General features: G+C 30.8%; 1 protein-coding gene across 1 annotated transcript in view; it reads left to right on the top strand.

The window, feature by feature from the left end:
* Nucleotides 1–2,117: 2,117 nt before the first annotated feature.
* LOC122525558 (fasciclin-2) overlaps nt 2,118–24,259 on the top strand; it is a gene marked incomplete in the record, with an annotated part of 110,473 nt that continues 88,331 nt past the window's right edge. Inside the window, 1 exon segment of the mRNA XM_043648428.1 lies at nt 2,118–2,672. Coding sequence (XP_043504363.1) covers nt 2,609–2,672 — 64 coding nt within the window.

Raw genomic sequence — 24,259 nt, 5'->3', positions numbered from 1 at the left:
ACCGATTCGAGGCGTCTACCTTCGACTGGAATAGTGCTGCGCTAGGTGCTATCACGTGCTAGGCATTGTGTACACGAGGTATTATCGTGCTCCTAATTACAATGGAAGTATCCAGTCGTATCGCGATGGCGATATTTGTTCGAGTTTAACGGCGCTTCTACGGAGAAAGAGAGGGCACCATCAATCTCCCATATCCTTGAGAATTATCGACCATTCTTTTTAATTCTCTTTATTTTTCTTCTTTAGTTCTTCTATTTTATGGGAAGGAAAATCTTCGACATTCATTATATTTATTGTATTAGCTTGTTTTATATTATATATATATAATATATATACAAGTATAACATTACACACATATATATATATATATTATATATTTTTACTCTGATGTGAAATCTTTTATCTTTTATTTGTTACTCGTATCAACAAAGAAAGATATAGATCGTCGTGTCGCGATAAAGAAATATATCTTTAGAAACGTAAGCCGTATCCAAGAACGGCAATCCGTTCCATTTGTTAAATCGTATCAATTTTACGTAAGTATTTGAGTAAATACACTCGAATAAATATTATACGTGATATTTCGTGATTCTTTTCAAAATTTTCGTTCTTTATTTGTCTCTTTTTCTTTATGATCAATTGATTCGAAACGTTTAAGAGGGGGATTATTATGTTGATAAAACGTATTCTTGCTTGTTTGTTGTAATATTATTTGGTTATGGTTACAGTCGCAAGCATTGTTACAAAAGTAAAACGGTGTATAATATACGCAATACCATTAGCTAAATATCGTTTACGTATCAGTTTCTCTCGACAGTGTTGTATTTTCTCTCTCTCTCACTCTCTCTTTTTACGAGGTAGAAAAGAGAGAAGGTTGTGAACAGAGGAAATGCAACCGAGGTAAATTTTAACTGGAAATGTAAACAATTTACCAAATATTCACGTAAATTGTGTGAATACATGCATACGATGAAATATTATAATAGTTTATATTCGTACACGTGGCATCCGTGTGTTAGGAATAAATGTAAATACCCACAGCGCAACACATGCGTTTGTTCCATGGTGTTTTCTTCTCTCTTCGATATTTTTTTAATGAATCGCCACGAATATATTCTTTGTTATAGAATTTCCTGTCATGTAGTTTGATTATCCAACAGAACCACTAATTAATATAACTCTTAATTGATTGGAATAATATTTGTGTGTGTGGTGGATAGGGTCGCTCGTGTGATCTAAAAACGTGTACGATTAACACAAGCATACTTTGTTATATATATTAATAAGTACTCTTCACTCAGCATACTTTCCAATTCGTTACATAAATATATACATACTATCTATAATACTTACATATTTAGATTATATGAAATGATAAAAAATTCACCATCTTTTCTGACCACATTTTCCATTGTTTACGTTACGCTTTCTAATCTATCGTTTTTTACTCAACACTTCGACACTTCGATATATTATTCTAGTCGCGTGTACGTTCCTTTTCTTATTCATTTTTTAAATAATTTTAATTTCAAAAAAAACGTATGACACTTCTTTGTACGAGTTAAACGAAACGATTTTGCGTCGTTGAAAGTGATGATATTAATTCCAAGGACTTAACGTTTTTGAATTTATTAGTTTCTCATAAGATAATTACATTCAAAAAATTAACTATATACAAAAGACCACGGTAAAGTTAATTATTTCTCTCTTTTTTCTTTTCTCTTTCTTTCTTTCTTTTTCAAATTAAAAAGCAGATTCTACATTTCGCGGCATTTTCTCTGACTTGTTACCTGTTCACCGTGTATAAACGTTTGGGTTGGTATGCGTACAAATGTAATACACAAAACACATATATATGCATATAAACATAAAGAACGTATTATAATGCATATATATATATATATATATATATATACACACATACACATACACATACACATACACATACATTCATATACATATACATATACATATACATATACATATATGTATACATATAAAAACATCTACAGATGCGTATGTGCACGCACGCGTCAAAGATACGTACGAGTGGGTTGAAATAGGAAAGAGAGAGATAGAGTGAGAGAGAGAGGTAGAAATAATACGAAAGTAGCCGACGGTTGACGATCGGAACCGAAGGCCGAGCCGAGCGCGTTCGCGGCGCTCCTCGTCACAGTTCGAGATCGGCCAGCGTGACGATACGACGTGGAGATCAAATAAGAGAAACAGAGAGAAAGAGAGAGGGAGAGAAAGACAGAGAAACAGAAGAGGCGCACCGTGTGGACTCGTACCTTCGAATTATTTTTTTTTTTAAACATTTTTCTCATACCGGTGTGATAAAACAAGCGATATATATAGATATATATATATATATATATATATGTAATAGGAAAATATGTATTATATTTTGAATTTCGTACTTCGTGATTATTAATCGTCGATCGTATAATTAAGTTCGCGTGTGGTGAAAAAAAAAACATATTAGTGAGATAGAGAGAGGAAAGATTGAGGAAACGTGAGATTCCACGTTAATAATTAAAGAAGAAGAGTGGAAGGAAACAGTGGAGAACCAGGAGGACAGAAAAAGCGATCGGTTAAAATATCAACGATGGCAGTCAACGGGCATCCGGCTGCAATTTACTTCATCGCGTTATTTTATCTAACGTTTGCAGGTAACGTTTATGAATGAAATAATGTTTTTTACAGTTTTCATTTATTTTACTTATTTTTTTTTTAAATCTTTATTTCAATTAAATCTTCGCGATATATTATATCGAAGGATACCACCGACGCGCGTTCTTCTTTCGCATAAGCTGCGAAAAACGCACGCTTCTTACGTCTCGATATTTTTTTTTTCTTCTCTTTCTCTCTCTCTCGATCCCCTTGCCCCCTCCTACTCCTCAATCTTTTCCGCCATTGGTAGATGGCGGTTACATTGCATGGAATTCCGTTCGCAATCGTTTCTTCATAAGTTTTCTCTGTTGGCGCCTTTTCTACGTGATTTCAAACATGTTTTTCCGCGTACTTATATCGTTTTAATGACTAGCAGAAAAAAACAAAGATTAAGAGAGAGAGAGAGAGAGAGAGAGAGGAAGAGGAGAAAATCGCGAACTGGTTTTACACGATCGCGTAAGAATTCCTAATCTTGAAAATCGTTAACTATAACGTTCACCATTCGGTTTTCTTTCTTAATTTTTATATCTTTTTTTTCTCGAACATTAAAGTAAAAAATCTGTTCTCGGTTTATTCCGACAGAACGAAGAAGAACGTTCGGAATAATCGTCTTGGTGCATTATTACTTTTTGTATTTTTTTTCCTCTTCTTCTTCTTCTCTCTTTTCTTATTTTATTTTCCTTGCAACACGAATTTCTCAATCTTCTTCGCCACGTATCTCGGCGAAGACGATGATTCACCGTCTTCTTTAATTCGCGTGAACTTGTCGCTTGAGGCTAATTAGACGGCAACGTAAAACGAAGTATTAAAAAGAAAGGACGTACATTGACCCCCTAGTCTTCTTAATAAGTAGTACATACTTGCATAAATTTGTATATACAATTGTATACTTTTAGATAAACAAATTTTCTTTTCTTATTTTTCTTGTTTTTTTTTTTCTTACATACCAGAAGAATTTTTCTAAAGGGCTCGTTAGGTCACGTTACCTGTTTAACGCACGGAATTACGACACTTTTTTTTTCTTTTTTTCTTTTTTAGAAAGAAAAAGAGAAATCGAGAAGTTTGATATACACCTGGGTAGAAAGTAGGAGAGGTGAACTCTTTCGTTTAAACAGGGTCTCGTTTGTAGAAAGAAAATTGTCCTTCGAAGGTGTTTAAATCGTGTACTGCAATGAGTACTTTATTATATTACAAAGTAAATGGGATAATGTTATTACTGAAAATCAACAGGAATAATAATAATCTCTCGTATAATATGAAGTTCAGATAATTAATAAATGCTGATTTATAATTACCTTGGTGGTTTGTGTTTATAGAAACTTATCCTACCGAATTTAAAGTCTCATATATATTATATGAGTTATATTTATTATATTATCAAATAATTCATTTGATAATATTATTATTAATAATCATAAAGAACATTTATCATTTATCACATATCACGGTTTCCTAGAGTTGTTTTATATTCGTGCAGTTCTCTCGTTTCTAGAAAATTTGCGTAATAAGTAATTTAATTACATTATAAAATAAATAATAATATTAAATAAGTGTGTGTGTGTGTGTGTGTGGAATAATAATTTTTCAAATAGCAACGGTATCCGAATGTTGAAATAAGAATCGATGTATAATTGCATTGAAAACGTTGTAGTGAACTTTTTCTTAACAGGATTTCGTTCATATCCAATTATTTCTTCGAGGTTAAAGGTCGTATTATCATATATTAAAGAATATCAAATTTAATAATAATACTATTACTATAACAATTAAAACAAAGTATAATTTCTCGAATATCATGGTGTCGGAAATATAACTGTTTCTATTCGTTTTTACAAAATAATTCTCTCGAAATGAGAACCATATAATATAATAAATAATTTATTATGTATTACATTACATAATAAATTACACATTAATATATTATACGAGATAGAGAATAATTCAAATCATTAGAATAATAATAATTAATTTATCATACATAACCAAAAATATTCAATTAAATAATACCCCCATTACTATATAATTAAAATAAAATATATTAAAAATAATATTTCGGATATACCCTTTTTATAACCGTAGTTAAGAATAATATAGTATAGTATAGAGTAGTATAGAATAATAATAATTAATTTATCATAAATGACCAAAAATATTCAATTAATTAATACCCCCAGTTACTATATTAATAAAATAAAATATATTAAAAATAATATTTCGGATATACCCTTTTTATAACCGTAGTTAAGAATAATATAGTCTAGTATAGAGTAGTATAGAATAATAATAATTAATTTATCATAAATAACCAAAAATATTCAATTAATTAATACCCCCAGTTACTATATTAATAAAATAAAATATATTAAAAATAATATTTCGAATATACCATTTTTATAACTGTAGTTAAGAATAATAGTCTAGTATAGAGTAGTATAGAATAATAATAATTAATTTATCATAAATAACCAAAAATATTCAATTAATTAATACCCCCAGTTACTATATTAATAAAAAAAATATATTAAAAATAATATTTCGAATATACCATTTTTATAACTGTAGTTAAGAATAATATAGTCTAGTATAGAGTAGTATAGAATAATAATAATTAATTTATCATAAATAACCAAAAATATTCAATTAATTAATACCCCCAGTTACTATATTAATAAAATAAAATATATTAAAAATAATATTTCGAATATACCATTTTTATAACTGTAGTTAAGAATAATATAGTCTAGTATAGAGTAGTATAGAATAATAATAATTAATTTATCATAGATAACCAAAAATATTCAATTAAATAATACCCCCATTACTATATTAATAAAATAAAATATATTAAAAATAATATTTCGGATATACCCCTTTATAACCGTAGTTAAGAATAATATAGTATAGTATAGAGTAGTATAGAGTAGTATAGAATAATAATAATTAATTTATCATAAATAACCAAAAATATTCAATTAAATAATACCCCCAGTTACAATATTAATAAAATAAAATATATTAAAAAATATTTCGGATATACCCTTTTTATAACCGTAGTTAAGAATAATATAGTATAGTATAGAGTAGTATAGAGTAGTATAGAATAATAATAATTAATTTATCATAAATAACCAAAAATATTCAATTAAATAATACCCCCAGTTACAATATTAATAAAATAAAATATATTAAAAATAATATTTCGGATATATACCCTTTTTATAACCGTAGTTAATATTAAAAATAAAACTTCTCTCCCATTGAGTGTAGTTATATAAAAGTCGTGTTCTTTGAGATAGAGAGAATACTGGCGTAAATTGTCGAAAGATGAAGAAGGTGGTGGTGGTGGTGGTGGTGGATTCGCTAACTCCTCTCGATCCTCCGCAACTCGTTTCGTTCCTTTATGATCCGGCTTTTCTGCAAGGCCGTGCGTTAAACTCTCTTTCGCTTTCGTCCTTTGGCTCTTTCCATCTTTCTCTAACTGCTGCGTGTGTTGGGTGCTGTTGCTGCTGCTGCTGCTGCTGCTGCTGCTGTTGTTGGTGTTGCTTCTCTTGGTCCGGTTTCAACGGGGTAGCCTCGAGCTCTTCGCGTCCCGTTTTTCTTCTTTTTCTCTTTCTTTCTTTCTTTCCTTTCGTCTCTTTCTTTTTTTTTTTTTTTCTTGTCCCTTCGGTTTCAAGCAAGCGTATATACTACGCGTTACTCTACTACTCGTCGTCGTTCGTCGTCGTTCACCGTCATCGTAGCCAACAACTTTGCTCGTACCGCCGTTTCCTCGTAGAATTCAAATTTACAAAGAAAAAGCAACGGCGGTAGTAGTAGTCAAAGCAAAAGCATAATATACCATTGAGAGGGGAGAGTGGGAACAGGGGGGGATACTCTCTTTGAGAAAATAATTCCAACGAAAAGAGAAAGAAAATATACCTAAAGAGGTAAGATTACTGTGTGTGCGTGCGTGTCATGTGCGTGCGTGCGTGTACATGTATATATTAGTAAACCGTCGTATACGACACATATAAAATACCGTTCTCTTTCGATATCGAGTTTCACTTTCGAACGATTTCGATTACGATAGGAAACGTTTAACGTATTACGATAGGCTTCTTTTCCTGTTGATGTTAGTATGTATATATATATATGTATATATATATATATATATATTTACAGTTATACGTTTACGTTCATTTATTCTAAACTTCCTGGCGTGTCGCGTAGAAACTCGAAACCGCAATCGCATATCGTCGAGATGAAATATTTCTAACTGAGAATTGTAATTATGAATCTTTTTTTTTTTTTATTTTTTTTAATCAATTTTTAAATCAAGAAGGAAATACTTATTAGTTTACTTTGCAATAGGATATATCATTTGATCGAATAATTCGAAGTTATTCGAAGTTATTTCCAATAACATTTAACCCCTTATCGATTTTCTAAACGGTGAAAGGAAAACTTGTTGAAGAGGAAGAAGAAACTTTACCAATAGTAATAAAATAATACCGCCGCGTGTCAATGGAGAAAATAAAATAAAAAAAGAATAAAAAAGACTCGTTTCATCTCCAAGGTGAGAAAGAAAAAGAGATGTGAGCAACGATGATGATGATGATCACCTTTGCTAGCTTGCCAGCGAGTAGAGTTGTGTGTTCCTTCGAAACACACAAAGCCGAACAGCAATAGCAGCAGCAGCAGCAGGAACGGAACGATGAACCTTTACTCTTCTTCTTTTTCTTCTTTTTCTTTTCATACACTTTCTCTGCCTATCTCTCTTTTACTTCAGTGTACAATAAACGATGGAAAGGTGAAAAGCATATCTCCTCGTATATGGATGATAAAGAAGCTAGCTTCTTCTTCCTTCTATTTTTTACTCGCGCAAGCCTACTTTTTCTTTTTTTTCACTTCTTTTCTTTTAATAAGCATGCACGTGTATGAAAAAAGGAAGATGAAGAAGAGGAGGAGGTGGTGGAGGTGGTGGAGGTTGTCAATCTTTTACTTCTTTCGTAATACGCGTATTGTCGCACTGTTACCACCACCACCACCACCACCACCAAACCACCACCCTGTGCATATGGATTATGGATTCTTCACATTCCGTTCTTTCTTCTCACTCGACGATGACATTTTACATACCTACGTGTTATATGCTGCACCCTACCCTCCTCGTAACAATACCTCAAACGCAAAGTGTGTCGGGGGTTGTCTTCTTTAACGCAGTCATCGTGTCAATAGTAATAATAAACTCTTCTTCATTTGAATAAATAATAAAAATAATAATTATTCTCTTGGTGACGTTTAACTACAAATGTTACATCGAATTTGATTTGATTTCGTTAGAATTTTTCTATAGAAAAAATAAAAAGGGTAGATTAATAAGCTAATCTGTCATTGCGTACTCTTCGATGCAATCTTTTTTCTTTCGTTGATTTTTTATATGAAGATAATAATGCAGAGAAAGAGAGAGAGAGAAAAAAAAAGGAAGTTCAGTGTAATACTATTGATAGGAGGAAGTATGTTACTGCGATGAGAATATTAAGGTGAATAGATAACGTATTATCTTATCGATAAAATGATGTGATAAATTGGAATTCATTAATGGGAGGGAAAGAAAACTGGTATTATTAGTAATTGTACAATTATAATGATCTCATTTTTAATTGTCTGTGACAAAGATATGATTATGATGATGATGATTATGATTATGATGATGATTATGATTATGATGATGATTATGATTACGAAAGATACGTAAAGAAGGAGTAAGAAGAAGAGTGTGCCCTCCAAGCGTGAAAGATAATTCTTTATATTTTCTAAACAATGATATCCTATTTCGTTCTCACAATATCTTTTATTTCAATCGTCACGCACATCGTTTTCCGCTTTAAACGACGAGTATAACACAAGGAGGACAACCATGCTTCTTTTTTCTCTCGATTTTTAATTTAAACCAACCCCTTTTCTTCTCATTTTCCATCCCAATCCCCATTAGAATCAGAATCTTGAAAGTTTTCTCTTCATTCACACATTTTTCGATTGTTTTTTTTTTTATTATTTAATTTTAATCTTTAATCTATTATTATTTTGACTAATTGAAAATTTGTAACAATTGTTAGAATGATTGCAATTCGATTGAAAAAAAAGAAAATCATTCGTAATAATATTTTTATTTATTTATATTTAAAAGTTTTCTCTTCATTCACACATTTTTCGATTGTTTTTTTTTTATTTAATTTTAATCTTTAATCTACTATTATTTTGACTAATAGAAAATTTTTAACAATTGTTAGAATGATTGCAATTCGATTTAAAAACAAAAAAGAAAATCATTCGTAATAATATTCTTTTATTTATTTATATATAAACATGTGTTATATTATATATAAATTTTTATTTAAAACATATTTTAATTAAATTTGATTATCTCGTTGAATAAATATCCAAATACGAATGTTTGCAGTTTAAACATATTTGTCGATAATATAATTTATATATCGAATATTTATTTATATAACTGTGTAAGCACAACTTTTGTTTGGATAAATACCACTGCAATATACGAGTAATTGAATTACTCTCTTGGCTTAAAAATTTGTTTAAATAATCTCGGAAACGTTTATATATTATACAAATAAAATTTTCTATTTAATAATTGAAATATTTTAAAATAATTGTTTCGCATATTCCACGCTTTAGATTTGTTTAATAATCGGTAGAGAACGTTTTGCGAAAATAAAACCTTTTCATCAATTTGAAAGTATTTTATCACCGTGGTTTCATATTTTCTCTATTTTTGTACATCCGTAATAATAGTTTCTATGACATATTCTGCAAATAATCTTTTCAATTGTCATATTCGATATTTTATTACCAACTGTTTCACATTTTCTTGACCGTAAATTTCTTTTAATAGTCGGATGAACATTTAGTAAAAAAAAAAAGCTCTCTTATTTTTAATATTCGATATATTTTATTATACGACAATTTCAACGTTTAAAAAAACGATATCCCTTTCGTATAAATTGAAAATGAATTTTCATTGATTGCACACCACGAAGATATTATTATAACGAGATAACAACTGCGATATTTTTTAAATTTAATAACAAAATTATTATTATTACGAGATAAACCATTAATCGTATTTTTAATTTCATTCGATATATTTAACTTCGATAAAAACTTAATAGAAAAAGTATTTTGAGATTCAATTTCAATCGTAACGAATGCATTATTCCATTTAAACCAAAAAAAAACAAACTAGTACAAATACGTAGGATGCGTTTTAAAAAAAAAACAGAGATAGAAGAAAGGGGAAAAATAATAAAAGAAATAGGAATGGGTGGAAAAGAAGAAACGGCGGGTGGGAGGGAGGGAGGTTAGAAAGAGGGTAGAAAAGATCAGGAAAGGTTCCACCTTAGTTCATTCTCTTAAATAGACGTCTGCGAAGAAAGAAAATGAAAGGGGCAAGATTGAGAAGGAAGAGAAATGAAATGAAAGGACGTGAAAAGAACACCATACGAACCACGTGCAACGAAATGCATGGCATTTTCTCTAGTCTTCTTTCTCTCTCTCTCTTTCTCTTTCTTTCTTCTTGACAAGCAGTAAGATTCGATATGACGTCAGCGAGAAAATAACCCATAGGGATCAAACAGTTAAATACTTGACGCGAATTAAATCTACCCGCCCACCCGTGCCGTTCGTCGAAGCCACGTTGTTGGATGGGCTTATTAAAATAACAGACGCTGTTATTTAATGAGAGAAAGAGATAGATGGATAGAGAAATGTATGCATGGACCTTTTCAAGGTTTGAGAAGAGGAATGAGAATCGTTGGTGAACGTGAAATTGTATCCTTTAAGGGGTTATACGCAGTTGCGAGGCTCGAAAAAGACGTATTTTCATGAATTTTTTCTAGAAACAGTTTTTATTTCTCAAAAAAAATTGTTGGTAATTCAAATAGAGTGAACTTTTGAGAATACAATAGCGCGTCGATTCTGTAAAAATATTAATCTGCACCGCTCCTGTAGATGATTTCCTGAACGTCCTCTAAAAAAAGACGTTTGGCGGTGATCTCCATTTTGGCGGTTTGGATTATCCGAAATTAAAAAATATGGTGGATTCTTTTAAAGGATAGATAATTGCAGGTATTAACGAGAGGAATTTTAAAAATTTTGATTTTTGACAAAATGGCGTCTATTTGAAAAAAAGTTGTTGTTTTTGACTAAAATTTTCGCTCTAAATTGTTACAAAAAAATAGTAATAAATTTTTTTAAAATTATTCCTTATACTTAATACCTGAGGAATATATCTAAGAAGATTGTGTAAAAATTTGAAACCGATCGGTTAAGCCGTTTTTGCAAAATCGAGATCACCGACTTTGAAAATACCGTTTTGAGAAAAACGCGTTTAAAGTTTCAAAGAGACGTTTACACATAGTTAAAAATTTTTGTTTGCAGCTTACATGAAGTGAAGAATATTTGTCGGATCGATTTGAAATTTCAGAGAATATACTTAAATATATGTACATTCCGAAAATGCAAAAAAAAAATCGATTTTTTGAAAATCCTAACTGCGTATAACCCTTTAAGAAGAATTCAGTCGTATCGAGTAGAAGAGAACACTCGTTGTATATTAATTTATCTACGATACTTTTGTATTATCTTAATTATCTTTTATTATTATTATTATTATTATTTTTTAATAGCAGTATTATCGGGTGCATAGAAAATGTTATTCTACAAAGAACCTTTCCCTAGTTTGTTTCTTCTCAAAACCTTTGCGATTCGATGTTAGATGTTACCTTTTGTTTATTTCTTATTTTATTTTATTTTTCTATCCGTATTTATCTCACCTCTCGTCGACATTGTCATAAAAATCGAAAAGGGGAAAATATATTTTTACGTAATAGTCATTTTTTGATAGATCGTTTTAAAGCACGGAGCTTACTTTACGATCGTAGTATGCATGGACCTTTTCAAGGTTTGAGAAGAGGAGGAATGAATCGTTGGTGAACGTGAAATTGTATCCTTTAAGAAGAATTCAGTCGTATCGAGTAGAAGAGAACATTCGTGGTATATTAATTTATCTACGATACTTTTGTATTATCTTAATTATCTTTTATTATTATTATTATTTAATAGCAGTATTATCGGGTGCATAGAAAATGTTATTTTACAAAGAACCTTTCCCTAGTTTGTTTCTTCTCAAGACCTTTGCGAATCGATGTTAGATGTTACCTTTTGTTTATTTCTTTTGTTATTTTATTTTTCTATCCATATTTATCTCACCTCTCGTCGACATTGTCATAAAAATCGAAAAGGGGAAAATATATTTTTACGTAATAGTCATTTTTTGATAGATCGTTTTAAAGCACGGAGCTTACTTTACGATCGTAGTATGCATGGACCTTTTCAAGGTTTGAGAAGAGGCATGAATCGTTGGTGAACGTGAAATTGTATCCTTTAAGAAGAATTCAGTCGTATCGAGTAGAAGAGAAAGTACACTGGTGGTATATTAATTTATCTACGATACTTTTGTATTATCTTAATTATCTTTTATTATTATTATTATTATTATTATTATTATTATTATTATTATTATTATTATTATTATTATTAATTTTTAATAGCAGTATTATCGGGTGCATAGAAAATGTTATTCTACAAAGAACCTTTCCCTCGTTTGTTTCTTCTCAAGACCTTTGCGATTCGATGTGAAATGTTACCTTTTGTTTATTTCTTTTTTTATTTTATTTTTCTATCCATATTTATCTCACCTCTCGTCGACATTGTCATAAAAATCGAAAAGGGAAATATATATTTTTACGTAATAGTCATTTTTGGATGGATCGTTTTAAAGCTCGGAGCTTACTTTACGATCGTAGTTACCTAAACCCCCCCAGTTCGTAAAAGAGACAAATTACCAGGGCTCTCGGAGGCTATATTAAAAAGACGATTTCCTTTTGTTTTTCCCTCGTGTGTCCATTTTACGACATTGCCTGACGACGAAAGGGAGAGAAAGAGGAAAAAAAAGAGAAAAAAAAAAGGAAGACGTTAGGACATCGTAGAAATAGAGTTTAATTAAAATATCCCTATTCCGAACACACCGTCTGCTTCTCTTACTCGTCCTTATTACTATTAAAAAGTAAAAAGAACAAAAAGAAGAAGAAGAAGTTAGAGAGAGGATAGCTGTTAGAAATTATTCCTCGTTAAAATAAAAATCAAAAAGAAAAGAAAAAGAAAAGGAAGTCAGCGAAAAGAGGAGAGGTGTGTGTGAGAGAAAGAAAGAAAGAAAGATATCTTAAGAAAAGGTAAGAAAACGGTTATAACCTTATCTCTCTTCGGATAAGTGAGACGTTTCAGGTAATTAAAACCCTCTTGAAAATGTATTTACTTCCTGTTATCTCTCACTCTCTCTCTCTCTCTCTCTCTCTCTCTTAAGATCGTTTAACTCCTTTTTTTTCTCTTCCTCTTCTTCCTTTCATTTCATTTCATTTTTTTTATCTCAAACGTGCGGAATTCGATCGGTAAGAAAATGTCCGAGGAAAAATGGATAAAGAATATTATCTGTGTGTGTGTGTGTGTGTGTGTATCGTGGGTTAGAAATAGATTGGAAATAGCTTGGAATAGAAGAAGAAGAAGAAGAAGAAGACGAACATTTGAAATTGCTCGTGGAAAAGAAGAAGAAGAAAAAGAAAGAAGTGCAGGAAGACTTTTTCTAGGCTAAATCGACATTCGTAAATTCCCCAGTTTCCTTTGATGCTAGACAATTGGATTCCATTGCTAGATCTCTTCTATGTTTTCGAATTCAAAACGCATATCCTTTTTCCACGAAAGAAGGGGTGGGGGAGGAGGAAGGGGAGGAGGAAGAAGAGAAGGACGGACGACGGAACCGTCGAATTTCAATGCGCTTGTCCTTGCGCGGATTTTGTGGAAACCTGTTTTGGGCTTCTGCCAGCAACCTGCCGTGTGCACCTGTACGGACAAAGGGGACCCTTCTTCAACTTTTCAACGGACCACCGAGTGCTCCTTCCCCGTTCTCGAGATAGTGTGTGCCTTTTGTAGGTAGGTAGGTAGGTTGGTAGGTAGATAGGTAGGTAGGTAGGCAGAAAAAAAACCTTCTTGCTGTATATAGGGTGTCTAAACTAAACTCTCCTACTAAAATCTAGCCATCTAGAAATCTTTACGTCGAAGTTATTTATTCTCGATGTTAAATTGTGCGTGTAAAAGTATGGCAACTATTTTTTAACGATGCAGTTTTATTGGAAATGGAGGGGAGGGTGGTTCACTTTACTTCGTTCGATGTAAAAATCTTACGTGGATGATTCATAGTTATATTTGAAGTGTATTTGATCAACTAGGTGGAATATCTGATCATCATCGAACATGTGTAGTAGTATTACGTACGATGTTAAATTATACGTGTAAAAGTATGACAACTATTTTTTAACGATGCAGTTTTATTGGAAATTGAGGGGAGGGTGGTTTACTTTACTTCGTTCGATGTAAAAATCTTACGTGGATGATTCATAGTTATATTTGAAGTGTATTTGATCAATTAGGTGGAATATCTGATCATCATCGAACATGTGTAGTAATATTACATACGATGTTAAATTATACGTGTAAAAGTATGGCAACTATTTTTTAACGATGCAGTTTTATTGGAAATTGAGGGAAGGGTGGTTTACTTTACTTCGTTCGATGTAAAAATCTTATGTGGATGATTCATAGTTATATTTGAAGTGTATTTGATCAATTGGGTGGAATATCTGATCATCATCGAACATGTGTTTTTTTTTTTTTTTTTTTTTCTACGAAATTATCGAAGAAGATTACCGTTAGAATTTGGTTCTTTCTTTTGATTGGTCGATCGTGTTTCAGGAATCGGAACTTGTTCGCTCGTTAACCGTCGAAGAAAGGAGAGGCTATAAAATTGCCCTCTCTCCTTCAAATTTTTTTTTTCTTTTCTTCTTCTTCTTCTTCTTTTCAGACCCCTTAAAGGAAGTTTCCTAAGAGTCGTCGGAATACTCCTCCTGGTGGAGGGAAGGAAGGTTCGTCATTATTACGACGCGAGGTCATCCGTGACTCTCCTTCATGATACTCTATGCTTCCTTCCGTTAGTTTCGTTTCTTTTTTTCGTTAACTTACACGAACGTGAGAATTAAGAAAGGTGAGGGAATGGGAAAGTGAGAAAATTTCGACATTAACCTTTTAACTACTATGTATGCATTTATGCGTTTGGTAAAAATTACCTGTCTCTGGATTATACGTGTTTATCAATGTAAATGTTAATTTGTTTATTAAATATTGTTTCTTAGTTTTGCCACATCAAAATTATATAGGAAAAAAAAATACAAATTTGTATTATTGAAATATAATTTATTATTAGATCTTGTGTAAATCTAATATAAATCACGTTTGGTACGATTTGGTAAAAATTACCAGTCTGGATTAAACGTGTTTGTCAATGTAAATTTTAAATAATGTAACGTTGATTTGTTTATTAAATATTGTTTTTTAGTTTTGTCACATCAAAATTATATAAGAAAAAAAAATACAAATTTGTATTATTTAAATATAATTTATTATTAAATCTTGTGTAAATCTAATATAAATCACGTTTGGTGCGATTTGGTAAAAATTACCAGTCTGAATTAAACGTGTTTGTCAATGTAAATTTCAAATAATGTAATGTTAATTTGCTTATTTTGTATTGTTTTTTAGTTTTGTCACATCAAAATTTTATAAGAATAAAATACAAATTTATATTATTTAAATATAATTTATTATTAGATCTTGTGTAAATCTAATATAAATCACGTTTGGTATGATTTGGTAAAAATTACCAGTCTGGATTATACGTGTTTATCAATATAAATGTTAAATAATGTAACGTTAATTTGTTTATTAAATATTGTTTTTTAATTTTGTCACATCAAAATTATATAGGAAAAAAAAATATAAATTTGTATTATTTAAATATAATTTATTATTAGATTATGTTAATAATATAAATCAATGGGAAACAGTTTCACTAATAATAAATTATTTCATTCTTACAAAAAAAAATACTATAACTTAAAAGTATTCAGTATTCAAAGGGTTATAATATTCGGCTATAAAACACACATGTATGGTTTTATTTTACATTATAATATACCTTTTATCCATATTTTTTGTTATCATCAGCAAGTGTCTAAATTAAATCGAAACGTTTAATTCTTCTTCTGAAAAGTGTGAAAGCACTGAGAAGGAAAAAAAGAAAAGAAATGAGAGGGGTGGTTCTCTCTTTAATTTTCTTTTCTGTTAAATGATACGAACGTGAGAATTAAGGGATAAAAGAGAGCTTAAACATAAATACATCAGGATATAATAAAGACAGGTTCTTCTTCTTCTTCTTTAGTATGTCTCATTTTTATAAGAATAATGATAGTACTTACTCATAATTAACTGTTTTTTTTTCTTTTTTTCTATAACATTATTTTGTCCATTGTTTTAATCGCAAAACCACGCGCGTTGAAATATAATCGATAACGTTGTGTATAATTCTTGGAACATTTTCGTGTTAAACTGATGATGCGAGAAGGAGGATTAAAGGGATGAAAGAGAGCTTTGACTTTAATACATCGGGATAAAACGGGATCTTTGGGGCGTGCTGTTTCGAAAAGTAAAGTACTTATCTGCAATTAACTGTTCGTGTATTGTCATTTTCTGCATTGTGTTTCTCTTCATCACCGCGTATTTAATTTTCCTAATAAATAAGCAAAAGAATATCCCGTTAAAATAGTTTTTATTAATTGATTTTTTTCTTTTTTTTCTTTTTCTTCTTCTTTTAGTTTCGTCTTATTTTGTTGTTTTTTCTTTTGCATTTACTTATACGAAAGAAAAAACAAAAATCACGGGAAAATTAACGAATGAAATAGAATTTTGCATGACTTTTATGTACTCTGATGTATCAGAATGAAACAAGATTTGTGTTGTGTTTCGTTTGAACCTTTTAATCATGGGGGTGGACTGGGTACAAAGGGGGTGATAAGCGAATTTATCAAAGGTAAAATGTTATTTGTGGTAACGGTAAATACACAAAAGTAAACTAATCGTATTTCACGCAAATTATTCGTGAATGGGGAACTCACAAAAATATATTTCCTAGTTAAAAGATTAAACATTTAATTATATATATGAGCCGTTTAATTTGAAAGTGGCCTAACTCCATTTTTCATTTTTTCCGGTTACCCACGGTAACATGTACAGCTTCAAATTATCTATCAATAAAGCATTTAAGATTTTTTATATTCCGAGTAAATACGGTAATTCTGGACACATAAGTTTTCAGAGTTAGTTGAATCACTGAACCGTTTATTTTGAAAGTGGCCTAACTCCATTAGGAGTAGAGATTTTGGTGTGGTAGAAATGGCAAAAAAAAAATAATTTACTGTTTGTCCCCCGAGAGTATTACAATATTATCAAAAAGTGTCGGAAAGATAATAACTTTATTGTACATGAAATGAGACAAGAAGATTTTGTATCAACAATATTAGAAGACGCAATTTTTAAAAGGGTAAAGAATTCTAACGGAGAACCAATAAACTGGTTAAAAATATGTTGGATGCGTTTTGTCAAAAATGAATAAGATTTTCTATAAGACATCAATGAATGAGAACGAAAATTTGAAAGTCCTGAATTTAATACCACGTCGGGGTAGACCAAGAAAGTTCGAAAATATTGTATTGACACCACTGTATAAAAATATAAGACAAATTACAACGCAAAATTCAGGACATAATTGACTTATTACGATATATACCACCGGAACATCATGATTTCTTTAAATCCCTTTCACATACACAAAATGTAGATGAGTAGAAAATTGTTTTGTAATTTATGTTTGTAAAAATATTTTGAATCGCATAATTTATGTTTTTAAAGTGTTATAAAGATATGTAAAATAAAATAAGTATTGTTTTTTCGCAATTTGAAGCATCTTAAATTATGTTGAATGGACTTCGGTTCCTTCAAATTTTATAACGAATCTGGTTGTTAATTTTGAAAGTGGCCTAACTCCATTCTTGGTAAGAAAACGAATTATTCACTTAATAATTGCCATTATTTTAATAGGAACTGTAAATTGAACACCTTTAGATACACTTAAGCAACATAACTCATTGTTATTCTTTACGTATATTTTTAATTGCATTGAAACGCAAACCTTTAAATATCTCAATTTAAGGTTATATGGAGTTAGGCCACTTTCAAAATAAACGGCTCATATATACGTAATTTTTTCTATTGTTTTATCGGCATGCGTTAAAAGTAACGTGGCATCGATAAAAGTGTAAATCGTTTTGTAAACTGTCCACCTTAATTTAACTTTTCATCATTTTCAAGGGTGATATTTCTTTTTCTTTTTTTCTTTTTTTCTTTTTTGTTTTAATCGTTTCTCCCCTTTTTTGATCTTCGAGACGATGAAGACGAAAAGCGAAGAAGGTGAAAAAAAAGAAAGAAAAAAGAAAAGGGATGGCGAAGAAAGAAATGAAGTATCATCGTCGTAGTGGTGCTCTAGATTGTGTCCTGGCTAAGGGTTTCATCTTCTTCGAGTTTTATTGTGATCTTTTGTAACGAGGAAAGGATCACTTAATTGCCTTCCATGCTACTTGTGAATCCTCGTGAAACGAATAACTGGGAATAATCGGACGTTATTAGGTTTATTCGAAGAATACCAAATCATCATCATCTTTTTTTTTTTTATTTTTTTTCTTTCTTTATTAACAATTCTCGAACCGTTCACGTTCGTTATCTGTTATCACCAATTGTACGTTCAGAAATTCAAAAGATCTTACCCTCCCCCCCCACCCCCAACACGTGAAAAATAATAAAAAGTTAATCTTGATTTATTATATTAGTTCAACAATAAAATAAACGTTTTGTAAGCCAGTTATTAGACGGTTTTACCTGTTTTTTTCTTCTATTTTTAATTAATTAAAATATCTGATTATAAATTAGTTAAAATATCCGTTCGATAAAGGTAGATATTTATTTTTTATTATTTATCTTTCTTTCTCTTTTTATTTTATTTTATTTTATTTTATTTTTTTTTTTTAGTTTTTTTATGTGGCTTCTTTCCTCGTAGTAATTTTACCAGGAGTTCAAAAGATCTTAACCTCAACACGTGAAAAATAATAAAAAGTTAATCTTGGTTTATTATATTAGTTCAACAATCAAATAAACGTTTTGTAAGCCAGTTATTAGACGGTTTTATCTGTTTCTTTCTTCTATTTTAAATTAATTAAAATATCTGATTATAAATTAGTTAAAATATCTGATTATAAATTAGTTAAAATATCTGTTCGGTAAAGGTAGATATTTTTTTTTAGTTATTTATCTTTCTTTCTCTTTTTATTTTATTTTATTTTATTTTATTTTTTTTTAAGTTTTTTTATGTGGCTTCTTTCCTCGTTGTAATTTTACACTCGACCGATAACGAGAGCGACGATATAATCGATAAAGTATCGATGAGTTATAGATAACACGTAGGAAGATAGATAGAGTGTGTGAAAAAGAAAGAGAGAGAGAGAGAGAGAGGAAAAAAACATATGCGATGATACCAAGGATGATGTCAAGTTTGCGTTCCCTTTAAATATCGACCAGCTGACTGTGACACACCTAATCAATGAATAATAATAACTAAAGCGGCGGAATTTCCTTTTTACATTGATGACTAATTTGAAGTCTCGTGTTAACGAGTATATTCTACGAAAAACTTTACGATTGTGTATCGTCGTATTTTTATTTTCTAACTTCGAGAAATTTTATTGATAAAAGATAGATAAGATCGTTTAATCTTTGTATTTTAATCTTGAGTTAACGTGGTGGGTCTTGTAATTATAGTTGATGATAACTCGCCTAATTTGTTTTTCATCATATTTTAATATAATTTATTCGTCGTGTATTATAATTAGCATCTTTAAGTATTCCAAATGTTTATATCGATCGCGAATAAATCTTTAAGTATCGATTTAATGCAATTTGTAATTAAGTACTATGGAGTTATCAGGAAACTAACTTTCTCATCGTGTTACATTTCGGCGTTCACGTTTAGACATTGATCTATTTAGATTAGTATGTTACAACCTATGTAGGGGAAACGTGTATCTCATCAAAGGGGTTTATTTGAATATTTACGAGAGGTCAATTAATCAATCATTGACTTTCGTTAACTTAATCAATGCTTTTTGGTCGCGAATTTATATTTGATTTTAGATTAAAGATCAACATTTTTATAATTAGTAATTAATTATATATAAATTATTTATATTTTTAATAGTATTTATTTTCATTATATATATTAGTCTTATCTTTTTTTTATATTTTTTTTTATTTAAAATATTTATCAATCCTTATGATATTGAGATCTAAAATATATATATAAAATAAGATGAAATATAAATGATTTATTTATTAATTTTTATTAAAACCCAATTATCATATTTTATTCGTTTCACCTACTTATCTTTTTTTTATATTTTTTTTTATTTAAAATATTTATCAATCCTTATGGTATTGAGATCTAAAATATATATATAAAATAAGATTAAATGTAAATGATTTGTTTATAAATTTTTATTAAAACCCAATAATCATATTTTATTCGTTTCACCTACTTATCTTTTTTTTATATTTTTTTTTATTTAAAATATTTATCAATCCTTATGGTGTTGACATCTAAAATATATATATATAAAATAAGATGAAATATAAATGATTTATTTATTAAATTTTATTAAAACCCAATTATCATATTTTATTCGTTTCACCTATTACAATTCAAATCGTCGAGTATCTCTTTTAAGTCCCTTTAAGTTTATTTTTCTTTTTCTTTTTCCTATTTCATCGTGAGCCAAAAGATCCTGGAACACCCGAAACGGGCTTTCCGAAGAGGAAGGATCGTCGACGGGTTTCTATAAATATTTATCCTTCTAGCTACGGGCTATTGCCGGCAAATATTTGACCGTATTACGGCGGTAGCAGCGACAAATAATAGTCCGAGAGAGAGAAAGTGTACCTCTAACGGTATATACGAGAGAGACGGAAAGAGAAAGAGAGCAATAGAGAGAGAGAGAAAGATGGAGAGAGAAGCTGTGTACCATAAACGGGGCCGGCCGAGCGAATAATTTATTACTAGAGCCGCAGTGTGCAGTGAGATTTGCATAAAACAGGGGTTTTCGCGCATGGAAATCGATCGAAAATTGTAACCTTCCTTGTCTCACCATCACCATCACCATCACCACCATACTACCATCCTTCCTTGCTTGCTTGCTTGCTTGCTGGTGGTGTGTTCTCCAAAAGAGAACGCGAGAGGTGATGGTGGTGGGTGGTAGTAGTAGTCCTTTAACAGCCCTTTTTATCTCTCTCTTCGTCACTCTCATAGGAATAGAGCAGCTAACATCACGCCAGCAGGTAGAAAACGTAGATTACATTCTCGATTGAGAGAACATGAGAGAGAGGGGGGAGAGAGAGGGGTCATCGGTTCGATTAATAAATTAGTACGGAGCATCGAATCTCGTAATTATCGAAAATCCTGGGTAGCCTGTGCATCACTGGGTGGGTGTGAGGGAACAGGGAGGGGAGAGGGTGGTTTAGTGGGGTGCATCATGAACTCTCACTCATTCTCCAGCCTGTTTCACTCTGTTAACCGTAATGTGTTGCACACGTAGGAATCGTGGTAAAGGGTTGCTCGTTTGTCCCTCTTCTCCCATACCCCGCCCCACCCCCACCCACCCTTTTCTCTGTCCGTTTCTGTCTATCTCTCTTTGTATATTGCATCAGGCCAAACAGACTTTCTGCTTTCCCATGTTTATTGATCCTCGTACTTTCATCTCTCTCTCCTTCCCTCTCCCCCCTCTCTCTGTATCATCTCGCTCTTCTTTTTCGTTAATTTCTTCATTTTATATCCGTGTTAATTTTCTTGATTATCTCGTAAAGAAGATGAAGAAGAAGATAAAGGAAGGTAGTCAGGTTTTAATCGTAGATAGAAATCGAGATGTCATTTTTAACAAACGAAATGTTCCAACTAGACGATTTTTATCTATCTATCTATCTATCTTTCTTTCTAGTTCTCACTTTACCTTGTTAGCATTCGTCAGCATTAACTCTGCGTTACGTTGTCATTCGTGAAATGAAATGTTCTTTTTCTTTTTTTTTTTGTTTTTTAAGATTTTTTTCTCTCTTTAATAATAATCAGGGAAAAATATCGTTTAGTTTGAATCCTATTAACTGGTTACTTTCGTGGAACGATCGAAAGCTATTAAAAGTTTCCAGTGTTGGATAAAGTGAGATGGAAAGAAAGAAAGAAAGAGAGAGAGAGAGAGAGAGAGAAAATGTGATCGGTGGTAAATGGGGGGGTTCCTAGGGTTTTTTTTTTTTTTTTTAAGGAAGTTCCCCAGCACTACTTCGAAACGTTTTTTCTTATCGATGTGCAGATGAAGAGATTATCTATTTTATTCCGGATAGAATAGCTGTCTTCTTCTTCTTCTTCTTCTTCTTCTTCTTCTTCTTCTTCTTCTTCTTCTTCTTCTTCTTCTTCTTCTTATTCCTTTTTTCTTTCTTTCACGGGGAAATACTCATCGTTGTCGCCAATCTCTGGTAAAAAGAATCCGATGAGAAAAGAATAGGAAAACGTATAAGTATAGATCGAGGAGGAAGATGTCTGAGTCCATTCGATCGTGCTTATGAGATCAACCGAGGAGGAGGAGGAGGAGGAGGAGGAGGTATCTAGAAACGAGACAATCTTACAAACTAGATATCTCGATATCTGAAAATCGTTTTTTGTACTATTTCTCCCGATTCTTTCCCATTCATCCGATAAGAAGAGGTTCCACATTTTTTTGTTACTAGTGAGAAGATTCATTCGTTTGCGCTTTATTTGATTTTCCTTTTTTTACTTTAATTTTTGCCACCTTTTCTATACACACAAAATTTGCGTTTATTTTTTTTTTTTAATTGTAATAATGTGTACCGAGATAAAAGTTAATATTTATTATATATATATATTATATATATATTATAAAATATTATATCATATTAATATTATAAAATATTAGAATATATATATTATATGTATATTCTTGTAATATCAATCGATTATTTTTAGAAACGTTGACGACAATGTTTATAAACTGAGATTTCGATATTTGAAAATTTAGTATACTATTTTTTCCGATTTTTCCATTAATTTAAAAGTTTCGTTATGTACAAGATCCAATTGACCCTCCTCTCCCTTCTCCTCCATAAATGATTTGATTTTCTTGATTTCGATATAATAATAATACACCCCTTCCTCCGTTGAAATTTTTCGCTCATTTTCTTGGTTTCATGGTATTAACCACTACTATACACAAACAAACACAAAAGTATGTGTTTATTGCATATTTATTTAGTTCATTTCGTTCACTTCAATGTCGGGCTTTCAATAATTTACCGGCTTTATTTTTCAAAGCTTATCGCATTAATCGCGTCATTGCATCCTGTATGGGTTGTATTCATCCAGTGCTAAAAAGAGAGAAAGACAGACAGACAAACAGACATATATACAGAGAGAGAGATAGAGAGAGAGAGAGAGAGAAGAGAAAATGGTTCGAAGGGTGAGAGAAATCGAATTTCGCTTAATAAACGATGTATGCAGAGAGTAGTAATAGTAGTAGTAGTAGTAGTAGTAGTATAGTAGTAGTAGTAGTAGTGGTAGTAGTAGTAGTAGGATCGGTTCGATGCACGCGAATGCACGAGTGAAAGGATCCAGTTTCTCTCTGTGTTTCTCTTCTTCTTCTTTACTGTGCAACCAGTTTATTCCGAAATTCGATACGTACATTTCATTTTAGAAATAATTCGTGTCTCGTATCAATCAATCGACACTAATGTTTCTGTTAAACGTGTTAAATTTGTCCGTTTGTTTATTAATATCGTGATAAGTATACAACACGCACGTGTTAACACTAATTTTACGTGTGTTGTGTTTACTATTTTTTTTCTTTAAAAGATTTACAAATATCGTTCGAAAGAAAAAGTTGGGGGTAGAGGGGTGGCATTAATATTTATTTATATATTTAATTAAGGCATTAAAAATCGACATATATTTTATACAAAAAGTAAAATAATATTTAAGTTATGTATATGTGTAGCAAACAAAATTTGAAATGAATGATTTACAAACATCGTTCGAAAGAAAAAGTTAAGGGTAAAGGGGAGGCATTAATATTTATTTATATATTTTAATTAAGGCATTAAAAATCAACATATATTTTATACACAAAATAAAATAATATTTAAGTTATGTATATGTGTAGCAAACAAAATTTGAAATGATCAGTCAAATTGGTTGAATCTAGTGTTAATTGATTATTTTTTTAGCACAACAAATTGGTATAATATAATACTACTACTCTACTCATATACAAAGTAATAAATTTCTCGATCAACAACAACGTCTTCATTCATCGAGACTCTCCACCCCCAAACCCTATAGAAATGATATCTTCTCTATCTATTTCTTTTTCTCACAGACACAAACACACACACATACACACAGTCAGACACAGACACACCTCTT

This window comes from Polistes fuscatus, unplaced genomic scaffold (assembly GCF_010416935.1).
Source record: "Polistes fuscatus isolate 324 unplaced genomic scaffold, CU_Pfus_HIC Scaffold9, whole genome shotgun sequence".
Classification (NCBI taxonomy): Eukaryota; Metazoa; Arthropoda; class Insecta; order Hymenoptera; family Vespidae; genus Polistes; species Polistes fuscatus.
The sequence above is the reverse complement of the archived record's forward strand: the minus strand, read 5'-3'. Positions and strand labels throughout refer to the sequence as shown.